Source organism: Camelus ferus, chromosome 6, assembly GCF_009834535.1.
Source record: "Camelus ferus isolate YT-003-E chromosome 6, BCGSAC_Cfer_1.0, whole genome shotgun sequence".
In the NCBI taxonomy this organism is placed as follows: Eukaryota; Metazoa; Chordata; class Mammalia; order Artiodactyla; family Camelidae; genus Camelus; species Camelus ferus.
In genome coordinates this window covers 20,918,136-20,939,796 of record NC_045701.1, presented here as the reverse complement: position 1 = coordinate 20,939,796, position 21,661 = coordinate 20,918,136, and the positions used below count along the sequence as shown (strand labels likewise).

Here is a 21,661-nt window from a genome sequence, read left to right as displayed (position 1 = left end):
GTCTTTCTACCAGAAATACATGGGTTGAGACTAGAACATTGCTTTCATTTGGGTTTATTGGTCTAAAGATATGATTCCGATCAGAAATAAATTTAAAACAAAAACACTTGACTTTATTTAGAGCAGATGACTCCAAAGCCACTCTTAGTACTTCAGCATGTTATATTCTTATCAGCAGGTTCTTCTGAAAATTATTCCAGGTTATTCCATGCCTCGAATTATTTTTTTAACATTATTTTATTGAGTTATAGTCATTTTACAATGTTGTATCAAATTCCAGTGTACAGCACAATTTTTCATTTATACACGAACATACATATATTCATTATCACATTTTTTTTCCCACTGTGAGCTACCACAAGATCTTGTATATATTTCCCTGTGCTATACAGGTATCATCTTCTTTATCTATTCTACATTTTGAAATCCCAGTCTGTCCCTTCCCACCCCCTGCCCCCTTGGCAACCACAAGTTTGTATCCTATGTCTATGAGTCTGTTTCTGTTTTGTATTTTTTTTTTTTTTAGATTCCACATATGTGTGATCTCATATGGGGTATTTTTCTTTCTCTTTCTGGCTTACTTCACTTAGAATTACATTCTCCGGGAACATCTAATTATTTTTTGGTATTAAGCTTATGAAAATTAATAAAAGGAAACCTAATTTTAAATGGAGTCAAGAGGCCAGAAGGGGGAGCTCCCACTCAGTCCCACTCTAGGTTAGTATCAGGAAGGACTGTCAGTTAGAGACAGGAATGATGTACATTGCATCTCCTACGGGAAAGAGGCTAGCCCAGCTACTAACCCAATGAGAACCCCTCATTACCTTGAAATCTCACTTTCCTTCATGGCTTTTGTTCAAAACAACTGTTCCCAACTTCCTCCTTTGTTTATGGAACTTGCCTGTGGCTTTTTACTGTAGCCTGCTTGCCCTGAATTGCAAGTTTTTTCCGCTGTTCCCGAATAAACCCATTTTGCTGGTAATATAACTGGCTATTTTATTTTTTAGGTTAACAAGCTCAGTTGTTAGGTTTGTCCACCTTATTGAATGGACTTGTTTTCCTTATACGTACTTGTATTGTTGTTCTTTTGTATTACGTGCCCCGAATGTAAGTACAAAATTTTTTAATGTATAAGAGAGTTTATATAATTTTAAGGGCCTCTTCTCTTAATCCTTTTGCAAAACCATCACCAGCTAATTATATTTTTGAATCAGTCTGGAAGATCACATCTTGGGAAGCAAGGTATACAGTGATGTATATTCAGGTGACCTGACTTAGGCCTTATGCCTGTACTACAGGGCTCTACATCTCTAATGCCGGTCTTTTGTCTTGTATTGATGTGCTTCCTCGTATCTGCCCTTCTGATGTCCCCATGGTCCTCTTTGGGTATAATCAGCAACAGCAGATTTTTTTTTTTCCTCCCCCAACCCTTCTTCTTTTTTGTTGTGTTTACTAGTTTGTTACATTTTTTAGATCCCACATATAAGTGATACCATACAGTATGTATCTTTCTCTGATTTACTTCATTTGGCATAATGCCCTCCAAGTCCAGCAGCCATTCTTTTGAGAAACTAGTGTGTTCTTGGGGTTGAAATTCCTTAGGTCAGGAGTTTTAATTTACTTTTATAAAGTGCCATTCTGTATTTTTAACAAGTATTCTAAAGAAAAGGAACAAAAATCAAACCAAGAGTACCAAAACAACAAAATGTAAACAAAAAAATTTGTAACTTGGTGCAAAAGGAGTCCAGTTCTTTTCTCTTTTTTTTATAGGGCCTCTTTTCTATATACTTAATATTTGTGTATTTCTCAACTGGACCAAGTTTATGTTATTAACATCAGACTTAATTGTAGGATATTTAATATTTAATGATACTTAACTCTAATAAGGACTTATCTGTAGCTGAATCTAGATCATTCTGTGCTCAGGTTTTATGTTGTGTATTTTATAACCTTGTTCAGCAATCCTTGGATCTTTAAGGATAATGGTCAGGGATGGCACCAATCAGTGTAATTTTAGGATTACCTAAAAATCCCATTTTTAGCTAATATTGTCCCATTTCATCAGAAATAGAAGAATGACTTAAATGTTAGGTTCTTTTCCTTACCTATAAACTAATGAATATGTTAATGAGCCATGAAATGGTTATGAAACACCCTGAACTCGAAAAATCTGAATTTACTTATCTGATTATCTTTACAAAGGCTTCTTGTTGTTTCTCAAGCCCAGTAATTTCTATTCTGGAAAACTAAATGCAGCTAGTTTTCATGGGTGCCTTGTGACAGAAGTGAATGTCTTTTCTATTAATTTCTGGGAAACTAGTTTTGTCCTTGGTCACTCTTCTGCTCAACTTGAACAGAGATTCATTTGTCTGATAAAAGCCGTTTCTCTTCCCAACATGTTTGGTTTTAGGTTGTAGATTCAAAGGGTTGGTTGGGGAGAGTGATGCTGGAGTTGGCAGTTTAAGCTGGAGGTTCAGAGGGTACCACGGTGACCCTTCTGAAGTTGGTTAGGTTCTGGAACAAGTTGCAGTCCATTTCCACAGTGAGCCTCTGGAGTCCAACATGCATTGGTGTGAACTCAAATTGGGTGTGCAAGGTATCTCCGGGCTGCACCGAACTTAATCTGAAATAAAGGAGAAGGCAGGTGCTAGTTCTGTCCCAGGTTCACTGCTTTGCTGGTCCCAGTGACTCTGAACCTTCCCTACTTGAAGAGGTGGGATGAATAAATAAACATCCAAGTAACTTGCATTTAAAACAGAGGAGGTTTGAAGGGGATGGAAGACAGGCGCCTCCTATGGTAAGCAGTTGTATGGTTGAGAAGAGAAATATACTATTCTAAGGGCTTCCGAGTTGCACCTGTTGTTTCTTTTATCTGTGACTTCAGTCTGGCCCCATTCCTGGTAATAGTACTGGGGTATGTTTGGGAAAGCTGTGGTTTTGGAACCCTCACATTGCTAACTGCAGTGGGTGCAGTGGGCATATTGAGAAGCTAGCAGTGTGTTAACAGGTGGTGTTTGCAGCCCTATTAGCAACCTCCTGGCCTGTCTGTGGACCGTCTTATGGTGACTGAGGGAATGGTGCAGATTTCTTCTGAGGTGCTGTGCTCCACAGTTGATCTGGGAGCCCACAGAAGTTGGTTAAATGTTAGCAGTCCCTGCTCTCAACTTATTGGCAAGAGTGACTCATTGAGTTTCTTGAGGCTGAGGCAGTGGCTCAGCAATCACTCAACCTGTCAGGGACCTCAGGGGTGGTAGGAGGATGCATCATGAAACTAAACTGTGTGTATTCAGCGGAGGATGCAGTGGATGTAATGAGAGAAGGAACAGTAATGAATGAATATACTTGCAACCTCTGAAACCAACAATGGACTAATAACCTGGACTTTACAGGGAACGCCTACAAATTGACAAGGAAAAAAGTCAGGAACACCAAGAGAAAAGTGGGCATAGTTAAGAACAAACTATACAGAGGAAGAAATGGAAAAGGCTAATAAAAATATGAAAAGCTGCCAGTTAAAAGAATAATGAGGTGTTACCTTATTCCTATTAGACTGGATAAAAAGAGAAAGCTGGGTATTGCCAAGAGTGGAGGAATGGTAGGAATAGAGAAACTGTCGAGTACTGCTGAAGGGAGTTGTAGCAATTCTGCAAAGAAATCTTACAGTACCTGTTCAAACTGGATTATATCCTGTGACTCAGCAATTCCATTCCTGGGCATATATCTGCCCCCATAGACACAAAGTTTCAAGCAAGTGTATAAGGGGACAGGTGTGAGGATGTTCACTGCAACAGTATTTGTGGTGTGGGAGTTGGAGGCAGTGTGGGGTGGCTGTGGAGTGGCGTGGGGTGGGAGGAAATGAGGGATGGCACCATGGAGTAAGATGTAGTGGAAGCAATGGACTTGACATGTGTGGATGAATCTGAAAAACATAGTTCTGTGTGAAAAGTAAGAAAAAGAATTAGGCATAACATCATTTATGTAAGTTAAAAATAGAGGCTCATGAAGCAAGAGTACACATTTCCCACGTACTAACAAAAGGAGATGAAGAGTGGTTTTGGGAATGGGACTAGGGAATAGGGACAAAAGGGAATACGTAAATAAACAAAATTCTCTACCATGGCATCACTGGTAGAATGCAGCTCTCTGGCTGCACTGAGAGGCAGCCTACCCTCCCTGTGATGTTCCCTGGCGCCCAGCCCTAGCCCCCTCACCTGCATTCACCAGCAATACCCGTGCTCTTCCTGCATGACCAGGGCAGCAGCCAGCGTCAGGTGCCCAGGGGCACACAGCCTCCCTCACTCCTGAACCCCTGTAGACATTGGTGGCCCCAGGATGAGGGAGGCCCTAATCCTTTAGTTCAACTTTGGCAGGTGTTTGCTCTGTCTTCATGGACACAGCAAAAAGATAGTCATTAATCATGGGTCCCTGCCTCTCTGACAGTTGAGATGTTTCTGTAAGAAGCTTGCAGTCTCTTACCTGTAGTTCTTCTCTCTGTAAATGAGCCCCCTTCCGCGGATGGAGATCACACAGTCCTTCATGGGAGCTTTGAGAGAGTTATGGATGCTGACCAAGACCGTAAGAGGCTGATGTTGCTCTGCTGTCTCTGGCATCTGTGGGAGATGCCGAGAACACTGAGCTGCAGTCACTCCTTCCCCTCCTGGCCAGCCTCTCTGTAACCCCTCCGTTACTCTCCTATCTCTGCCATCTCACCCAAACTCACAGCTGACCTCTTTACTCCTCTACCTGGTCTTGCATTTACTCTTACCCTTGATCCATCACTGACCGTCACTGATGGTGCCTTTCCTTCACTTCGAAACCTTGGAGAGTTTCCCATTGTCTTTAGAATTCAGCTTTGGTTGGCATTCAGAGCCATTCACATCCTGACTCCAGTCTACCTCCCTAGGCTTATCTGTTCTTCCCCTGACTAAAAGACATCCCAACCTCTTTGGGCATTTTCCAACCCCAGCACACCCCTCAGGCTCCCGTCCTTAGGGCCTCTTTTGTTCAGTCTTTTGTCTGCAGTGGCCTTCCCCCACCTCTGCACTGAAAGCTTACTCATTTTTCAAGGCCCAGCACAAATGCCACCTCCACGAAGTCTTCCCCAAGCCCACCAGCTGAAATTAATCCCCTTTACTTCACTTGTCCCACAGCGATGTTGTACGTCTATTAAAGCGCTGACATAGAAGACCACACGTTGTATTTCCCTTACCCAACACTAATCTCCTCCAGGGCAGAGACCAGGTCACATTCATTTTGGTCATAATAAACATGTGGAAAGAGGACTGGACCAAGATCCCTAAGCCTCTAGAACATCCCATTTTTATGATTGTGGGCATGATGCTCTCTGGGACTGTTTCCTCATCTGAATAATAGGGACAGTTCTACCTCCCAGGGCTTTTGCATTAAAAGACATAAGAGAGGTGAAAATACATTGGCACGCATATAAAGTGCTAAATAACCATAGGCTATTACTATTCCTATAAGTATGGAGGCATCACCCAAGAAGGCCCTGATTTTAGAAACCCCTACTTAATCAACTAAAGCTGGAAGATTTAAACCTTAATATCATATATAAGAAACTATCTCTTTCAAGAGAAGATGCTCTCAACCCAGCATTTCCTGGTAGTTCTTTAGCACAGTCACCTGTCCTGAAGTTTGAGGGGCTCGGTTTCTTCTGAAATGGGGACCTCAGTAGCAGCAAACTCCTGCAATTTGGGGGATGACTGGTGCCTACCTCGATGACAAGGTATGGTCTGCAAAGGGCGATATCTTCCTGAGCAAAGCAGGTAAGCCCGGACTCGGAATGCGTTGCCATGGCGGTGAGTCTCAGGAAAATGTTCTCTGGCAGGGTTTGTTCCAAATTGGAGGACAGGGTGGTGGAGATCGTCTCAACTGAAGCACATAACAGGTGGAGTCAGTGCCAAGGGGTGTACCCCAGAAACCAGTAGTAGTTTCCCACACAACGCAAAGAAGTCAGAACCTCACTGAAGCCAGAAAGATGCCTCACTCGCCATAGCAAGTTCAGATTTGAACTCACTCAAGAACCCACCTGTCACCACCATCACCACCACCAGTTACTGTTGTGGTGAACCACCTCATTCCGTAGCAGGATATACACACTTTTCATGACCTGGCCCCTTCCGGCTCTCATGCCACTCCCCTACTCCACCCCTCCCACCCTTGGAAAGGGAAGAGGCAGGGGGACTGGTCAGGAGGCTGTTGCAGTCACGTAGGCAAACTCTGTTCCACTGATCCTCTTGCCTGCACATTGGAATCACCTAAGGATTTTAAAAAGTTTTTGATGTTTGGGTCAAACCATGGAGTTTCTGACTTAATTGGTCTGGGGTGCAGGCTGAGCATCAGACTTCCCCCAGGTGGTTCTGATGTGCGGCAAAGTTTGAGAACAACTGCTCTTGTCCAGGGACTTTCAACCCTAGAATAACATAAGGAACTTTGAAAAAATACCAGTGCCTGGATCCCATCCCAGACCAATTAAATAAGAATGTCAAGGAGGACAAAGAACGTGGGCACATGTCCCTTCTGCTTGAAATACCCATGACTCACTTTTCTGTTCGACACTGTCCTAGTCACCCTTTAAGACCCAGGGCAGTCCGATTTCCCTGGGGGCAGGCTGCTCCAGCCCGGATGAGATGCTCCCCCTCCACTGTACTCTGATTACCTTATCAAACACTTCTTACACAGCTCCATGGTCTGTTTACTTGTATGACTGCAATCAGAATTGTGGGCTTTTTTCCTGTGTGCAGCTCAGTAACCATGTGTTAGATGAGTGAGAGAAGGGGAGAGGGCACACCAGTGGCTAGCAGCCATCTCTTCAGATCTGCCGGAGCTGCTGTGTGGCTGCTGCCTACCCAGGGTGGGAGCTGGTGTGTGGAGTGTCTGGGGAGGGAGCCACAGAGAGTTACCTGAGTTGGCCCTGAGTGTGAGGAGAAGCTTCTCCCTCCAGAACTTGGCAGCAAGGACGCCGTTGTAGTACACCGCCTGCAGTGCAATGGCCAGCTGCACTTCCTTCTCATGGTCAGTGGGGTTGAACAATTTCACGGACAGCTTGACATCCCCTCCCAGGGGTAGGGAGCTGGGTACTTCCAAGAAGAGGTATAGCGGATCGTCAGTCTCGAGACTGGGAGGCTGGACGCCACTGTCTTTCCTATCCTTCAGTCTCTCCTGGACTCTCTTCAGCACCTCTTTTTCTTGAGGAGATCCTGAAGAATGGAATAAACAAAGCAGGCCTCTTACTTAGTACGTATAGACCCTTCTAATAAAAGCCCAGGATGAAGGTTCATTTACCCACTGCTGCTCAAATGCCAGTCACAAGAGATATGCAAACATCTAGGGCTATATTTAGCTAAGAAAAAGTCTGGGGAAAAAGTCTCAGGTAGATCTACCACAGATATAGCATGTCTCTTCCAAGTCACTCAATGACCAAGTTCTTCAAGTGCTATGAATTTGCCCCTTGAGCAGTGGGAAAGCTAGCTTTTGTACAAGTCACACTGTCTCTGACGAAAGTTTTGCAGGGAGTTGAATCTTCCTAAGTGAAGAAGTTTGGACTTATTCGGAAGACAATGGAGGCTATGGAATATTCTGGAGCAGGAATATTCTGTAAAATAATTACATTTGTGTCTTAGGAAGCTCATTCTGGAAACTGTAAGAGGGAAAGGGAATAATGGTGGAGAGACTGGAGGCGGGGGTCCAGTTAGGAGGCTGCTGCAATACTGTAGACCAGAGATGATGGGGCCTTGGATTAGGTGCAGGCAGTGGGGAAGGAGATTAGGAGACGGGTGTGAGTAGTGTGGGGCAGTGAAGGGGAGGCTCAAGGACAGTGCATGCCCTCTTGTTTGGACAAATGGGTGGACGGTGGTGGGTTCCATCAACTAATATGGAGGGAAGTACAAGGAACGGGGCGTGGGAGGAGAGTGTGAGAGAGACATCTCCTGGCAGCCGGGCATTGTATTAAGTGTGTTGTTTTATAGCAGTGGTTCTCACTCAATTTTGCCCCCAGGGGACATTTGGAAATGTCAGGAGGTGTTCCTGGTTGTCACAGCTGGTGGTGGTGATTGAGGGGGAGTCGGCATCTCGTGGATAGAACATCCTATAGATGGACAGCCTTCCCACGACAAAGTTATCTGGTCCCAAATGTGAATAATGTCAAACAAGGTTGAGAAATCCTGTTGTATATGATGGGGAAGGGACTGCACCTCTCTCTGGCCTGCGTGTGTCTGGCCCACCCATTTCCCTCTGTGGCTGTTGCGGGTACTGAGGAGCCTGGGGCCTTCCTCCGCCCAGTACCTTCAGGATACTTGTATTTCTGAGTGATGTCCTCACAGCGGTCAGTGTACACACCCTTGGTGCTGATGTTGTTGCCAAGATACTTAGTATTGGAGTTGGTCAGCTGCCGTGTCCCATCCTCATGGCGCTTCCAGACCACACACGAGGCGTTTATTGAGGCAAAAAGGTCTGATACCGCTGGGGTCAGCCCCAGTGTGCCCTCCTTGACCGCTCTGACCGGGACCAGATCACAGGCCCCTAAGGCTGAGGGAGAGAGAGGTCAGTGAGTGAGAGGAACCATGCCCAGGCCTCAGCTTGGCTCAGAGCTGCATCACCCTAATCCCCATCCTGTGCCCTGTTGTCCCTCCCATAAGATCAGGGTCAGAGGTGGGCACTAGGCAGGTTTCAGGGAGGGCACTACTGAGGGAAAACTCACTATTTAGTGGCAGTACTTTTGGTCATGACCTATGGCAGGAGCCCTCTCAGAAACCGGACAGGTAAGAACCTCAGAGGTCCAGAGGACACGGGAGTTCCTAAGCCTCAGCTTGAACACAGATACGATAGGAATAGGTCGCCTTTACTGAGCACTTAGGACGTGCCAGGCTCTGTGACAGTTCTGTTCCTGGGAAAGGAAGAGCCATCCTCTTGTGGCCCTGAAGTTCCCTTCTTTGCGTGTGAGCCTATCCTGCTACCCTCTTCATCCACATCCAGAACCTCAGAAGCCCCACTCCGCAAGACCCTGACCTTAAAGCCTTAAGACCCTTCACTGAGTCTCCGCTCCCTTGCCTGTTGCTCTGAGTGGGGCTGGTCTCCCCATGAGCCCGTGGGCATCAGGTCAGCATTCTGCTGGCCATTATCATTCCTGCCGCTTCTCCTCTTTTAGGGGATGCTGACCCCCTTTGGACCACCTGCTGCTCCTGTTTCCTCTCCGAGCTCTGTGCAGCCCAGGGTGGTCCTAGACCCACCCCCAGGCATTACCTCTACCTCCCTGAGGAGCACTTGGGTACAGAATCTGCCATCCGTCATAACCCTGGGGCAAAGCAGGCCGGGCCATCCAGCACTCCGTGGAAGTCTGGAAGACCCTGAGGGTAGCAAAGGGAACAATTCAAGTGGGAGAAAAAGAATGCGAAGAGGCCCTAGAAATGACAGTTATGCTGGGGGGTGGGGGGCACTGCGTAGCAGTGGTGGCAACACTCCCAGGGAGGGGTGTATACGCCACAACTGACCCTGACCCCAAGAGTCTTGAAGGCCTACTCTCAGCTGGGCCACAGGGGGTGGGGGTGGGGGTTCCCATGGTGACACCATGCAGGTTTGGAGCCCTCCCAGGCCTGGGACCACATTCCCTTTGGTCTTCTCACCAGATTCTGCCTCTCTCGCCTTCATCAACCTGCAGCCCTTCCTCGTTGTAGTACTCATCTACCAGCAGGCTCCCGCCAGTTCCCTGGGCTGAGGTGAATGTGGTAACGACGCGGGCAGGGATTCCCAGGCCTCGCAGCACTGCAGGGAAGAGGGCAGAGGGTCAGGGCACCAGAGAGGCCTGGGACATGGGGTGGGGGAGGATATGACTAGCATTTTCCTTGTCTCCTCTGGACCCTGGACACTTTCACTATCTTAAATGCCAGGTGACACTGTGGAAAGAGAAAGGGCACAGGTACCAGGAAGTTAGAACTGACACCAGCCAGGTCCAGGCCATATAAAGGCCGAGAAATGAGGCACAAACAAGCTACAGAGCAGGCAGAGAACACAACAGGGGGAGGCCTATGGAATACACAACAGAGGCCTGGGACTGGATTTCCTGGGGCAGAGGCAGGGAAACTTCAGGGAGAAGTGAGTTTGGGAGCAGAGCTCACCAGAAGGGCCCCACTTTGCTGAAGAGGGAAGAGGAGCAGAAGCTGGTTGGGAGAGACTGGCTTGGCCAGATGGGGCATCTGAAGCAGGTACGGGAGATGAAGGCAGGGAATTGCTGCAGAGAGGAGGCCGGGCCTGCTTTTGGAGATGTACCCCTCCTGCCACATGGGAGGCCAAGGGGCCACCCAAGAGGCAGGGCAGACACTCCATGTAGTAGCCAAGGTGATGTGTGGGTGTGGCAGGCAAGCCTGCCCTGTACCTGTGCAAGCAACAGTGGCCAACACCCAGGCCTGACCATCATACACGGGCCTCCCCACGCCTCTGAGCCACTGGCGCAGGATCGGGGCGCTGCCCCGGCGCTTGTTCAGCAAGGCCCTTTCCTGGGCGTCCTGGATCTGTGGCGTGGGCAGGACATGCTTCTCCTTGAGAGCGTGGAGCTGTTTGGGGAAATGTGTGGACGTTATGCAAGTCCCGGGACAGGACAGCCTGCAGGCGCTGGGTAAAGAGGGCTGTCACTGTCACCGTCACCGTTCTCCCAGCGCGGTGAGCAGACCACCTGCCTGGGAATCAGCAGGAACCGTTTCTGGCCCACCGGGTTGTACTCTCCAGGGGTGGGGCCCCAGAATCCTCCTTTTTAACAAGACCTCCAGAAGCCGGGGTTCAGGGGCCACAATGGTAAACGAAGCTCAGACAAAAGAGCAGCAGGCGGGCTGACGCTCACTGGGGTGATTTCTCCGCTCCTTCACCTGCCTGGTCCTAACTCCCGCGAGCGGAGCGCAAGCGAGCGTTTGCACCTGGGGCCTCAGGCCGCGCATGCTCCGTGCAGGGAGGCCCTGTCCCTCCCCCACTTTTCAGAGGGGAATGTGGAGCCTCATGAGGAAATGGGGAACGCGTTCCTCCTGTGAACGGACTTCTAAAGGCAGCGAGAAGGCACCAAGGTACCTTCATGAGAATAATTTAGAAGTGAAAACAAGTCCCTTTGACCACCTTAGCAGCAAACACTGGGTAAGATGGACCTGACCCCCTTCCTTCCGGGGACCTAAGTCCCCAGGTTGGGCTGGGGAGAGGGGGCAGGGAGCGAGGAGCGCTCTGAGGAAATCCATGCCAGTTGTCGTCCTCACTGTCTTGTGTCCTGAGGGACGATACCTCCCTTTGCCTTTCTCTCCCCCGTGGATGCTATCGTCCTCCCCTCCTGACTCAGACCTTTCTCCAGGGACCATCCCCTTCACGCTGGGAGGAGGGCACCATTTGTGATTTGAAGATTTCCAGGGCCACAGAGGTGGGGCAGCTTTGTCAGAGGGCCGCCCTCTCATCGCCTCCCCTTCTCCACCCCATCCTTACTCACCAAGGCGCCCAAGACGCAGGCCACATGCACAGGGTCGCCCCACTTCTCCACCTGCTTGTCCCTGCACAGTAAGTCCAGGCTGAGGTCAAGGACATCCTTTTCAAACTGTAAGGACCACACGGGGCCATGATGAAGGGTCCCCAGGTCAGGCACTCCTCCCACCAGTCAGCCCTGTCCCCTCGTCCTTCTCCCAGAGGATGGCTCCTCTCCTCCCTGCCTTGTCCTGCAGGAGTTTTGGCGTTTCCCTCTCTCCCCCAGGGCCCCCTGGGCTCCTGATGGTGTGAACTCTTGAGCACCAGGGCTGTGTCTCTTCCCTTCATTTCTGTCATTTTCCATGTAACTTGCTCCCAGTGCTTCTGACAAGGCTGCCCTGCATGGGGAGGAGACCACAGCAGCTCCTGCTCTTGAGAAGCTCGTGGTTAGGAGTGAGGGGAACACGTAACCACAGAGACTACAGATCTCAGCAACGTGGCCAGGGCTCTAGGAGAGATCCAACCCTGGAAGCACAGTGGAGAGGGGCTTTCAGAGGGCTTTAAAAGATGGGTAGGAGTTTTCCAGGGGATAAAGGAGGGAAAGTTTTCCTGGCAAAGGGGTCATTCAGCCTGCATATTCAGGAGATGGCCAGGGGCTGGAGCATGGGGTGGCTCTTGGGGACAGGAAAGCAGTTGCCTGGCTGTGAAGGGTCTTGTGTGTCAAGCCAGGGGATTTAGTTTTTATCCTGTAGACAGTGGGGATTGAACAGAGGTTCGATTTGCATGGTCTCTAGGAAGAAATCTCTGGAAGTTGTGAGGATGGTCTGAGATGGCCCTGAGGGAAGAGAGGCACCACATGGCTGGAGCTGCATGAAGAAATGGCCTCGTGTCAGGAGTCTTTGGACCTGCCCACTCTGGCCTGACCAGTGAAGGTTATGGGGCAATCACTGTTCCCCCGTCTGCCCCTGAGGTCCCCTATACCTGACCGAAGTCCCAGGACTCAGCCTGGATGCAGTCAGCCGTGCCCAGGTAGATGAGGCCATTCTGGTTCAGCACGTACTCCCTGCGTTGAGTCTCATTCTCTATGAACACAGCATCGTCTGGAGAGAAGCAGGCAGGGCTGAGGGGCTGTGGGGTCCTACGCCTGCCCCCCGTCCAGGCCTCTGCTCTCCCTGTTCAGGCCAGATTTGGCTGCAGGCCTTCCCCTCAGCTCCAGGCCTGATGGGGACTGAGGAGGAACGCCCTCTTTTCACCCCACACTGGGACCTGGCCTCCTCTCTGGTGAGAGTGAGGAGCGGGGTCAGGGTCCCTGGGTCAGCCGCAGCAGCCTTCATGGTCAGCCAGTAGACAGGAACAAGCCAGCCTTAAAAAGCCTATTGGTTCCCAAAAACACTTGGCAGCCAGTATGCTGTTGGCCCAAGAGTATTTAGCAACGCCCAGGGGGTGTCCCAGAGGGTCTGTTATGTCTCTCCTACAGATTCAACTAAAAAAAGTGTTTCAGAAAAACTGATCAAACATAGGTTGGCAGGGGTGAGCAGAAGGGAAGACAAGCTCCTGATGAGACAGGTCAGGGGGAGTGCGGGGCTGTGTGGAGCAGAAGCCAGGGTATTGTTTTTCACCCTGGGTGCCCAAGTGGGTCTTGGATGCCCACAGTCCCTCCCCGGTGCCTCTCCTGCTGCTTTTATCTAAGGGTTGGGCAGGAATGGTGAGGAGGGTGGGGGCTAATTTAAGGAGGCCATCACCCACTCCAGGAAGCTGGGAGCAGCAGGGGGACCTGCCCTCCTTGCCAAGTGTCTCTCTCTGCCTGGTGCTAGGAGTAGAGTAGGGGGTGGTTAGATTAGTTCCTGGGGACTAGAAAGAGAAAAGGTTTCCAAACCATCTGCCCAGGTATGCAACTGGGGTGAGGGTACTCAAAGTAACAGGAGGATGGGGTATTAGAAATCAGGAAGCCCGAAAAACCTGGGGCCTAAAATCACAGAACCAAGTGCCCAAAGAGCCCTGGGATCCTACCCCTCACCCTGAGTACTGTCTGTGAAGTCAGCTGGATGTCACTTCTTTGCAAATTGCTTCAAATTGAGGTGTTTGGCCCCAGTCTCTGCGGGCTTTGGGAAGTATGTTATCAGAGCACAGGTGCTCCCCCTTCTCTTCTCTGCTTGGGTGCAGCCCCCCCCCCCTTTTATAGAGTTCCCTACTTATAACTAGGACTGTTTCATTATAGGATGTAAATTTTCCTTTTGAATCCAGGACAGCCCCATCTCTGAGTATGCTGAGACCAAGTCCCTGATAATCTCTGAAAATCTCTTACCTCCCAGATAAGGAGTGCCAACAACTCACCCTAGCCAGACAGACACCCCCCTGCCCCAACACACACATACAGAAATACACACACACACACACACACACACACACACACACACACTCTCTCACACTCACATAGAGAGGGCTTCCCTATGCAGGTCCCTCCAAGCCGAGCATGGAGTCGGGAATCCTGGCACAAAGTCAAGACTGTGACTTCCCTCTGAACCAAGCACTGTCCCAGAACTGCCTTTGCTGTATCTTTGCTTGGCTGTCAGGGCCCAGCTTTGGATGTGGGCTCAGAGTCAGCGAGGCAGGTACATTACAGCCTCAGCTTTGGAAGGAAATGGCTTGAGAGTCTTTCTGTCAGTGCGTGGAGAGCCATGGGGCCTCCCCTGGCTAAAGGGGCCCCAAATCCACACTCACCCACATGGGGCAGGGCAGTGGAATAGACACTGGTTCCCATCATTCCACCTGCCAAACCCCTTGGAGCAGGAATGAAGGGCCTGAACTGAGGAAATCTGAGGCCATCTGGAGGAGGGGGCACTGGAGAACCGCAGCCTGGGCAAAAGAAGTGGAGATGGGGAGCCCACTGGGATTCAGGGGCCACACAGAAAGGGCGTCAGGAAGAGGGGTCCAGGGGTATGGTCTGTGGGAACCTGGGAAGATTTCTTCTCATTCCCCTGTTCTCAGCCCTGCCTTGTGGTGAGGCCCCCTTCGGGCTGGGAGTAAAGTCTTGAAAGGAAAAGACTTGTCTAGGGTAGCAAGGACAGGCAAGCTGGAAGAAATTGTCTTTTATCCCCCCAAACAACCCCTTAGGGAGCCCTTAGGATTAGGGTCAGGAGTGGCAGATTCAAAAAGGAAAGACTCGATCTTCAGGATGGGAAGGAAGAGATGTTCTCTTGGCTCCCATTTGGGGCACGTCATCCACGTCTGCTGACCTTTTATAGAGGAAGTCACCCTGACAGCCAGGGCTGAGCTTTGCCAGAGGTGGCCACTGGCTGGGCTGTGGGAGGTCACCTGACCCCAGGAAAGCCCACCCTGGGGCTGCTGAGTTAGGAGAGGCTGGCTGTTTAATTTGCCGCTCTGGGCAGATACATGGACGCGTCAGTGTGGAGAGGACCCAGCAGTCTGTAGTGAGGACAGAACTAACAAGTGGAGAAGCAGAGTTAGCGAAACAGCAGAGTGACTGTGAAGCTGCAGCCCCTTACCAGCACAGACCCCATCAGGCCCAGGGAGGGGCCTAAGCGATTCAAAATTCTGTGCTCTTTTTCTTAAAGAATGTCCCCCAAATTCTATAAAACTCAGGTCCCTCAAAACCTGGATTCACTCTGGAGACAGACAAGGAGGGAACAGTGAAGCCTGTCCCTCAGGTCGCCTCTATTCCTGGAGCGGGTACCAGCTCAGCCCCTGTCCTGTTACAGTGGAGGGTCATTCTTCGAGGGTTATGTCGGTGAATCTCAGCTTCTGTGACCAAGTAGCCTGAGTGGAGTGGCACCAGACAAGCCTTTCACTGGGAAGCTCCAGGCTGCTCCAGCCAAGGTCACACCAAGATAGGACCCTGGATCTGAGAGGCCATTCATTCATCCAGGGAGCAGGCACCACAGTAGCTGAGTGCTGGTGCTGCCCTACAGGGAGCTGTCCCCTGGGGCCTGGAGGAGTCACACTCTGCCAGAGCTGCGCCCAGCTCCTGGGCCTTGAATCCTGTGCAGCCCAGGCTGGCCCAGGTCCAAACTCACCTCGACCCCAGGGGTTAAAGAGCAGCGTGAACTGGCCCAGGTGTTGCCTCCTGCCCGAAACCTGCAGCAGGAGTGAGTAGTGGCCAATGACAGCGTCTGCGGGCGTGGTCACAGAGATGATCCAGGACCAGGTGTTTCTGTCCTCCACCTTTGCACTCCACCACTTCTGGTCGCCCAGACTGGAAATTGAGAACGTGGTTTGGGTCCTGTTGGCCTCAGAAGGCTGCTCCCCTGCAGTCACACAGAACTGAATTGGTCATTTGGACTTCTTGACCACAACCCAGAGTAACAAAGTGAACTATCACAAAGTTGGAGCAGGTGAAAATTGGTTTTAGAGAAGGAGAATAAAAGCAGCCCATCCAGTAATGGGAGGCAGGAAAGGGTGATGGGAGAGGTCTAGGTTGTCAGCACCCATGGACCTCCATCTAGAAAAGATTCATAGTGTATAAGAAGGGGGTAGTAATAATGTCTCCTTCACAGGGCCGATGTGAGGTCTTAATGAGACATTGCAGGTAAAGCCCGTGGACCAACAGCTGACGTGTAGTACAGATTCAACAAATAAATGTTCATCTAGATTAAATCCCATTCACGCTGTTCTACAAAATCGATACTATATTTGCAACCAAAAGGAGCCACTTAGTGCTAATGCAGCTGAGCATTCTGATTCTTCTGAATCATAATAAATGCTATTTATTGTGCATATGATCTCATACTTCTTGAGGTCCAGGCACAGCCTGAGCCATTTGCCCCTTGGTTCCCTGAGGGGTTGCTGAAGAAAGAACCCCCCAGTCCTGCTGCCAAAGAGGTCGAGGCCCACCCTACTCACCAGTTTGCGCAACGAGGGTGACTTTCTTCAGGGTGGACAGAAATGTGTGGACCGGAGCCTGGAAGTGCAGGCTGATGGTGAAGGGCTGCCCCCTCCTCACAATGAGGTCCTGGGTGCTGATGTCATCGGTGTGGTGCTCTGCATTGTTTTTTGCTTCCTGAAAGTTGCAGCTCTTTATCTGCAGGCCTGTTGTAGAAAGAAAGAAATCATGGAGATTAGGTGAATGTGACAATGTAATAAAAGTCACAGAGACCAGGGTTCAAACACTTGGCTCAACTTACTTACTGTGCCACCTCAGGCAAGTAAATTAACCGCTCTGAGCCTCAGTTTCCTCTTCCTTAGACAAATCATCCCTCTTTGCAGGATTGTGGAAATCAAATGAGATAATGCACATAATACACTCGGCACAGTGTCAGACACGCAGTAAGTCCCACTAAGTAGGGCTGCCACTCTTATTATTAATGAGAGGAATGCTTGTTCTCGTCGTTGACCTCCTTTTCTGGTCCCAATCCAAAAACAATGAATAAAATCTGAATTTTGCCCATCACTACTCATTTTTTTCTTAGAACACAATCAGATAATTTTTAGAGCTGGTTTTGAAATTACTGAGTCTAATTCTTTTGTTTTATAGATGAGAAGAGTAAGGCCCGGAGAGTAGGACCAACTCACTCGAGATCATATGTGGCTCTTTTACCTAAAGGCTCATGAAAAAGTTACCTGGCAGCCCAGAAAAACCCTAGAAGGAGGAAGCCCTGTGAGTATTATAACCTTCTATCCAGCAATTCTCGTTTTACAATGAGAACTTGTAAATGTGCTAACAGAGGCCCCTGAGGTTTCTGCATCCTCTGGTTCTGCCTATTTTCTCGCCTAATGTCCGCCTCTGCCCCTTTTAGTTGGATTCCCTGATTCCTCCATCCCTTCTCTCCCATCTTGCCTTGAGGCTATTACACTCGTGCTTTCCCGGGGTCATCTCCCAGATGTACCATAACCCAGGGAGGAGAGTCTTGGGGTATCACCTCACACTGGTCAGAATGACCACCATTAAAAAGTCCACAAACAATAAATGCTGGAGAGACTGTGGAGAAAAGGAGGCCCTCCTATACTGTTTGTGGGAATGTAGTTTGGCGCAGCCATTATGGAAAATAGTATGGAGATTCCTCAAAAAACTAAAAATAGACTTAACTATATGATCCAGCAATCCCACTCCTGGGCATATATCCAAGAGAACTCTAATTCAAAAAGATACATGCACCCCAGTGTTCACTATCTCCAATAGCTAAGACATGGAAACAACCTAAATGCTCATCAATAGATGATAAGATAAAGAAATTGTGATACACACACACACACACACACACACACACACACACACACACACAAAATGGAATACTACTCAACCATAAAAAAGAATAAAACAATGCTATTTGCAGCAACATGGATGGACCTGGAGAATGTAATTCTAATTAGGTGAAGTAAGCCAGAAAGAGAAAGAAAAATATCATATGATATTGCTTATATGTGAAATATAAAAAAAAGACAAATTAACTTATTTACAAAACAGAAACAGACTCACAGACATAGAAAACAAACTTATGGTTACCAGTGGGAGAAAGGGTGGGAAGGGATAAATTGGGAGTTTAAGATTTGCAGATAATAACTACTATATATAAAATAGATTAAAAAAACAAGTTCCTACTGTAAAGCACAGGGAACTATATTCGATATTTTATAGTAACCTATAATGAAAAAGAATATGAAAATGAATATGTGTATGTATATGTATGACTGAACTATTACGCTGTATGCCAGAAATTGACACAACTTTGTAAACTGACTATACTTCAATCAAAAAAAAAAAAATCCACTTCACCACCACCACCATCTTAACCACCGTCATCACAACTATGACTAGTTTACCACCAACAGGCTACTCTATTGCCACTCCATAGCCACACCACCAGTACCTCCACCACAGCACCACTCCCCAACATAGCACCACTCCCCAGCAGAACCTCACCACCATCATCTCTACTGCTACCAGCATCTGCTACTACCCTTCCCACCAGTCACACAACCATTACCTCCACAGCCACCAGCACCCACTACCACTCCCCCCATCTAAGCCTCTCCATCAGCAGCGCCCATGAGCTGTCCACCTGCCATAGCCCTAACACCGTCACCCCCACCACCATCCTGCTTCTTCTAATGAAAACATGTAATGATGGAGGAGCTACAACAGTCCAGTAAGCCCCGTGGAGAGCTGGCTTGGCTCACCCTGTTGCATGGCTGTGGGCTGCTCTTGTCCACTTGACCACAGGAAATGCCTGTCTCGAACTGTTGCTCTGAGCACCCTCTCAGAATCTGTCTTCCAGGCAGAAAATGATGAAGGCACTTTTGTTGACTTACGAATCTATGAACAGTGGAGTTTCCTTCTGTTCCTCCTGTGAGTTTCTCCATGTGTTTATCTCTCCTACTCCTTCCCCACTGGTATCTCTTGGACCAGTTGCTGGGAGTTACTCTTTCTCATCTTATCTCTTGTGTCAGGAGGCCCAGACAGGGGTATGTCTGGCTGCCTGGAGTCGGGGGTGGAGTGGGGTATGACCTGCCAGTGGGAGAAACCCAGGTAAACTTTTAAGCCTCTTGCTTCAGTGGCCTCAAGAGATCCTCAGAGATGTTACCTGGATAACACTGGAAGACTCTGGAGGGAGGCCCCTATCCAACTCAAACTCAGGCCCTAAACATATCATGAGCTGCAAATAGTTAGATGTTTATGGGCTGTTTTGATAATACAAAGAGAACATGTGTGTCTGGGATTCATCTGTGAAAGAGATTAGGAGGTAGAATTTGTGGGTGAAAAATAAAGGCCCTAAAAACAGAAGCTAGAGCCCTGGCTCTCCAAGCCTGCCAGGTCTGGGATGCTGCCAGAGAAGGGCTGGAACTATGCCAGGACTTAGGGCCTCTGTCTTTCCTATTTCTACTTGTGCAGTCAGCGAGGAGATGGCACAGGGGAGGAGCTCCTATTTGGGCCTCTTTGGCCTTCTAAAGCCCAGGTTTTATCTGGGCTTCTGAGACTGTGTCACCAGAAACTCTCTCAGGGGCAGCTGGACTGGCCTGCATATATACAGCATGTCTAGAGAGGGATGTGAAAGAGACTACACAGAACATTGGTTTTCTGTGGGGAGGGGAGCTGGGGAGTCGGGTAGGCAGGTGATTTCCTGCTGTTTACTGGTTTATACTTTCAAACTTTGAACCATTACCTATTTGAAGGATTTTATTATGCAAAAAAGTGAAGCTGCTACTTTTCACTCCCCCCAAAACGATTCTTTATGAGAAATGAAGAGGTAAGTTTGTTCATTATTTGAAGATGTTATGATTTTTACCCGGAAAGTATGAATCTACTAAAAAATGATTATAAGAGATAAGATGATTTAATAAGCTGATCTTAAGTTTAATGCATCCCCAAGAAAAATGTTAACAATTTTTTTTCTCTGAAACTGAAAAAGCTGATTGTAAGATTCAAAGGGAATTTCTAAAAGACCTAAATATATCTAAAAAGATGTTAAAAAAAAAAGATATAAATATGGATGTGTCTAGAGATTAGCTTACTAAGCAAAGTAAATCAGACAGAGAAAGACAAATACCATATATCACTTATATGTGGAATCTAAAAAAGTGATACAAATGAACTTATTTACAAAACAGAAACAGACTCACAGATACAGAAAACAGATTTATGGTTATCAAAGAGGAAGGGGTAGGGGAGGGATAAATTAGGAGTTTGAGATTAACAGATACACACCACTATATATAAAACAGATAAACAAAAAGGGCCTATATTCTCAGAGAACTATATTCAATATTTTGTAATAACCTATAATGGGAAAGAATCTGAAAAAGAATAGATTTGTGTGTATACAAATAACTACCCTGGGATATAATTTTCTTCACCTATAAGATTGGCAAAGATAAAATAATTTGACAACTTTCTGAGTTAGTATGGTTTGGGGAAATAGTTAGGTATGAGTGTAAATTGGTACAGCTTTATGGAGGGAAATTAAGTAATATCTACCAAAATTTTAAATGTTCATAGTTTTGAATCAGCCATTCCACTTCTAGACATTTTATCATGCAAATAATCAAACATGCATAAAATGAAGTTTACACAAGTGTATCCATTCCACTGGTAGTTAACGTAGCAAAATTTTGGAAACTACCTAAATGTCCAAAAATAAGGCACTGGATAGATAAATTATGGAATATGCACTTAATAGACTACTATACAGGTGTGAAGGAGAATGAAGTAGTTCTATATAAACTAATATGAAACAGTCTCCCAGCTCTATTGGTAAATGAAATAAACAAGGTAGAGGACAGTGTGAACAGTGAGTATGCTACCTCTGCGTAAAGGTGTGTGTAGGGGAGAATATATATGAATTTGCTTGTGTTTCATGAAAGATTTCTGGAAAGTTATTCCTGCTCCTGGCCTGAGAGTAAGGCTTTTCCCCCCCCCCCTTTATATCCTTTAGTATCTTTGTACCATAGGAATATATTCTGTGTTAATATTAAAAAAAAAATTTGCAAGGATAAGAAAAGGCTGACCAGAAGACTGATTTCACCACTGCCAGGCCCCTACCTGGGAGGGCAATGGGGGAGTCATGGGCTGGCTCCTCTTTTGAATTTTGTTTCATTTCCAGTGCTAGCAAAGAGAATCTTTTCTTTCTTGATACAATTTCCGTGGAGTTACACATATCCACTCTCTGGCTGTCCTTCAGCTGGGTCACTTTTGAAGGAGCCTAGGATGGGACAGATACTGCTGTGGTTTGGTTGAGCTGGGGAAAGGGGAATGGGAAACATGAGAAATTGAAGGTTTGTGGCAACCCCGCATTGTCAAATGACTAGCAATTTTTAGCAATAAAGTATTAATTAAGGTGTGTACGTTGCTTCTTTAGACATAATGCTGTTGTACACTTAATAGACTACTATACAGTGTAAACATAACTATTGTATGTAGTGGGAAACCTAAATATTTGTGACTTATTTTATTGCAATATTTGCTTTATGGCGGTGGTCTGGAACTGAACCTGCAATATCTCTGAGGTCTGCCTGTGCTGAATTCCATTAGGGTTGGGGGTTGGGAGTTGGAAATGGATCGGGGGAGGACCTTGTTTGCCTTGTTTACTGTTCTATCCCTGGGCCTAGAATAGTCTACACAAAGGTACTCAATAAATGTTAAATGAATGGATAAAAGACAACCTTCACATTCAAGGAAGGCCCTAACTCTAAGGAGTGACCCTAATGGGAATTGCAAGGTCTTCTGACAGACCAAGGTGAAGAACTAATTGTCCTTTAAGTG

At 47.7% G+C, this 21,661-nt stretch overlaps 1 protein-coding gene across 1 annotated transcript; it reads right to left on the bottom strand.

Annotated features, from left to right (window-relative positions):
- Window positions 1–959: 959 nt before the first annotated feature.
- Window positions 960–18,914, bottom strand: EPB42 (erythrocyte membrane protein band 4.2). The gene is given in 14 exon segments (XM_006178902.2): window positions 960–2,623; window positions 4,477–4,610; window positions 5,735–5,892; window positions 6,924–7,220; window positions 8,305–8,547; window positions 9,262–9,365; window positions 9,642–9,780; window positions 10,391–10,568; window positions 11,477–11,581; window positions 12,430–12,548; window positions 15,483–15,713; window positions 16,309–16,486; window positions 18,489–18,544; window positions 18,547–18,914. Coding segments are annotated over 14 exon segments (2,151 nt in total). The 5' UTR covers window positions 18,593–18,914; the 3' UTR covers window positions 960–2,460.
- Window positions 18,915–21,661: the final 2,747 nt, after the last annotated feature.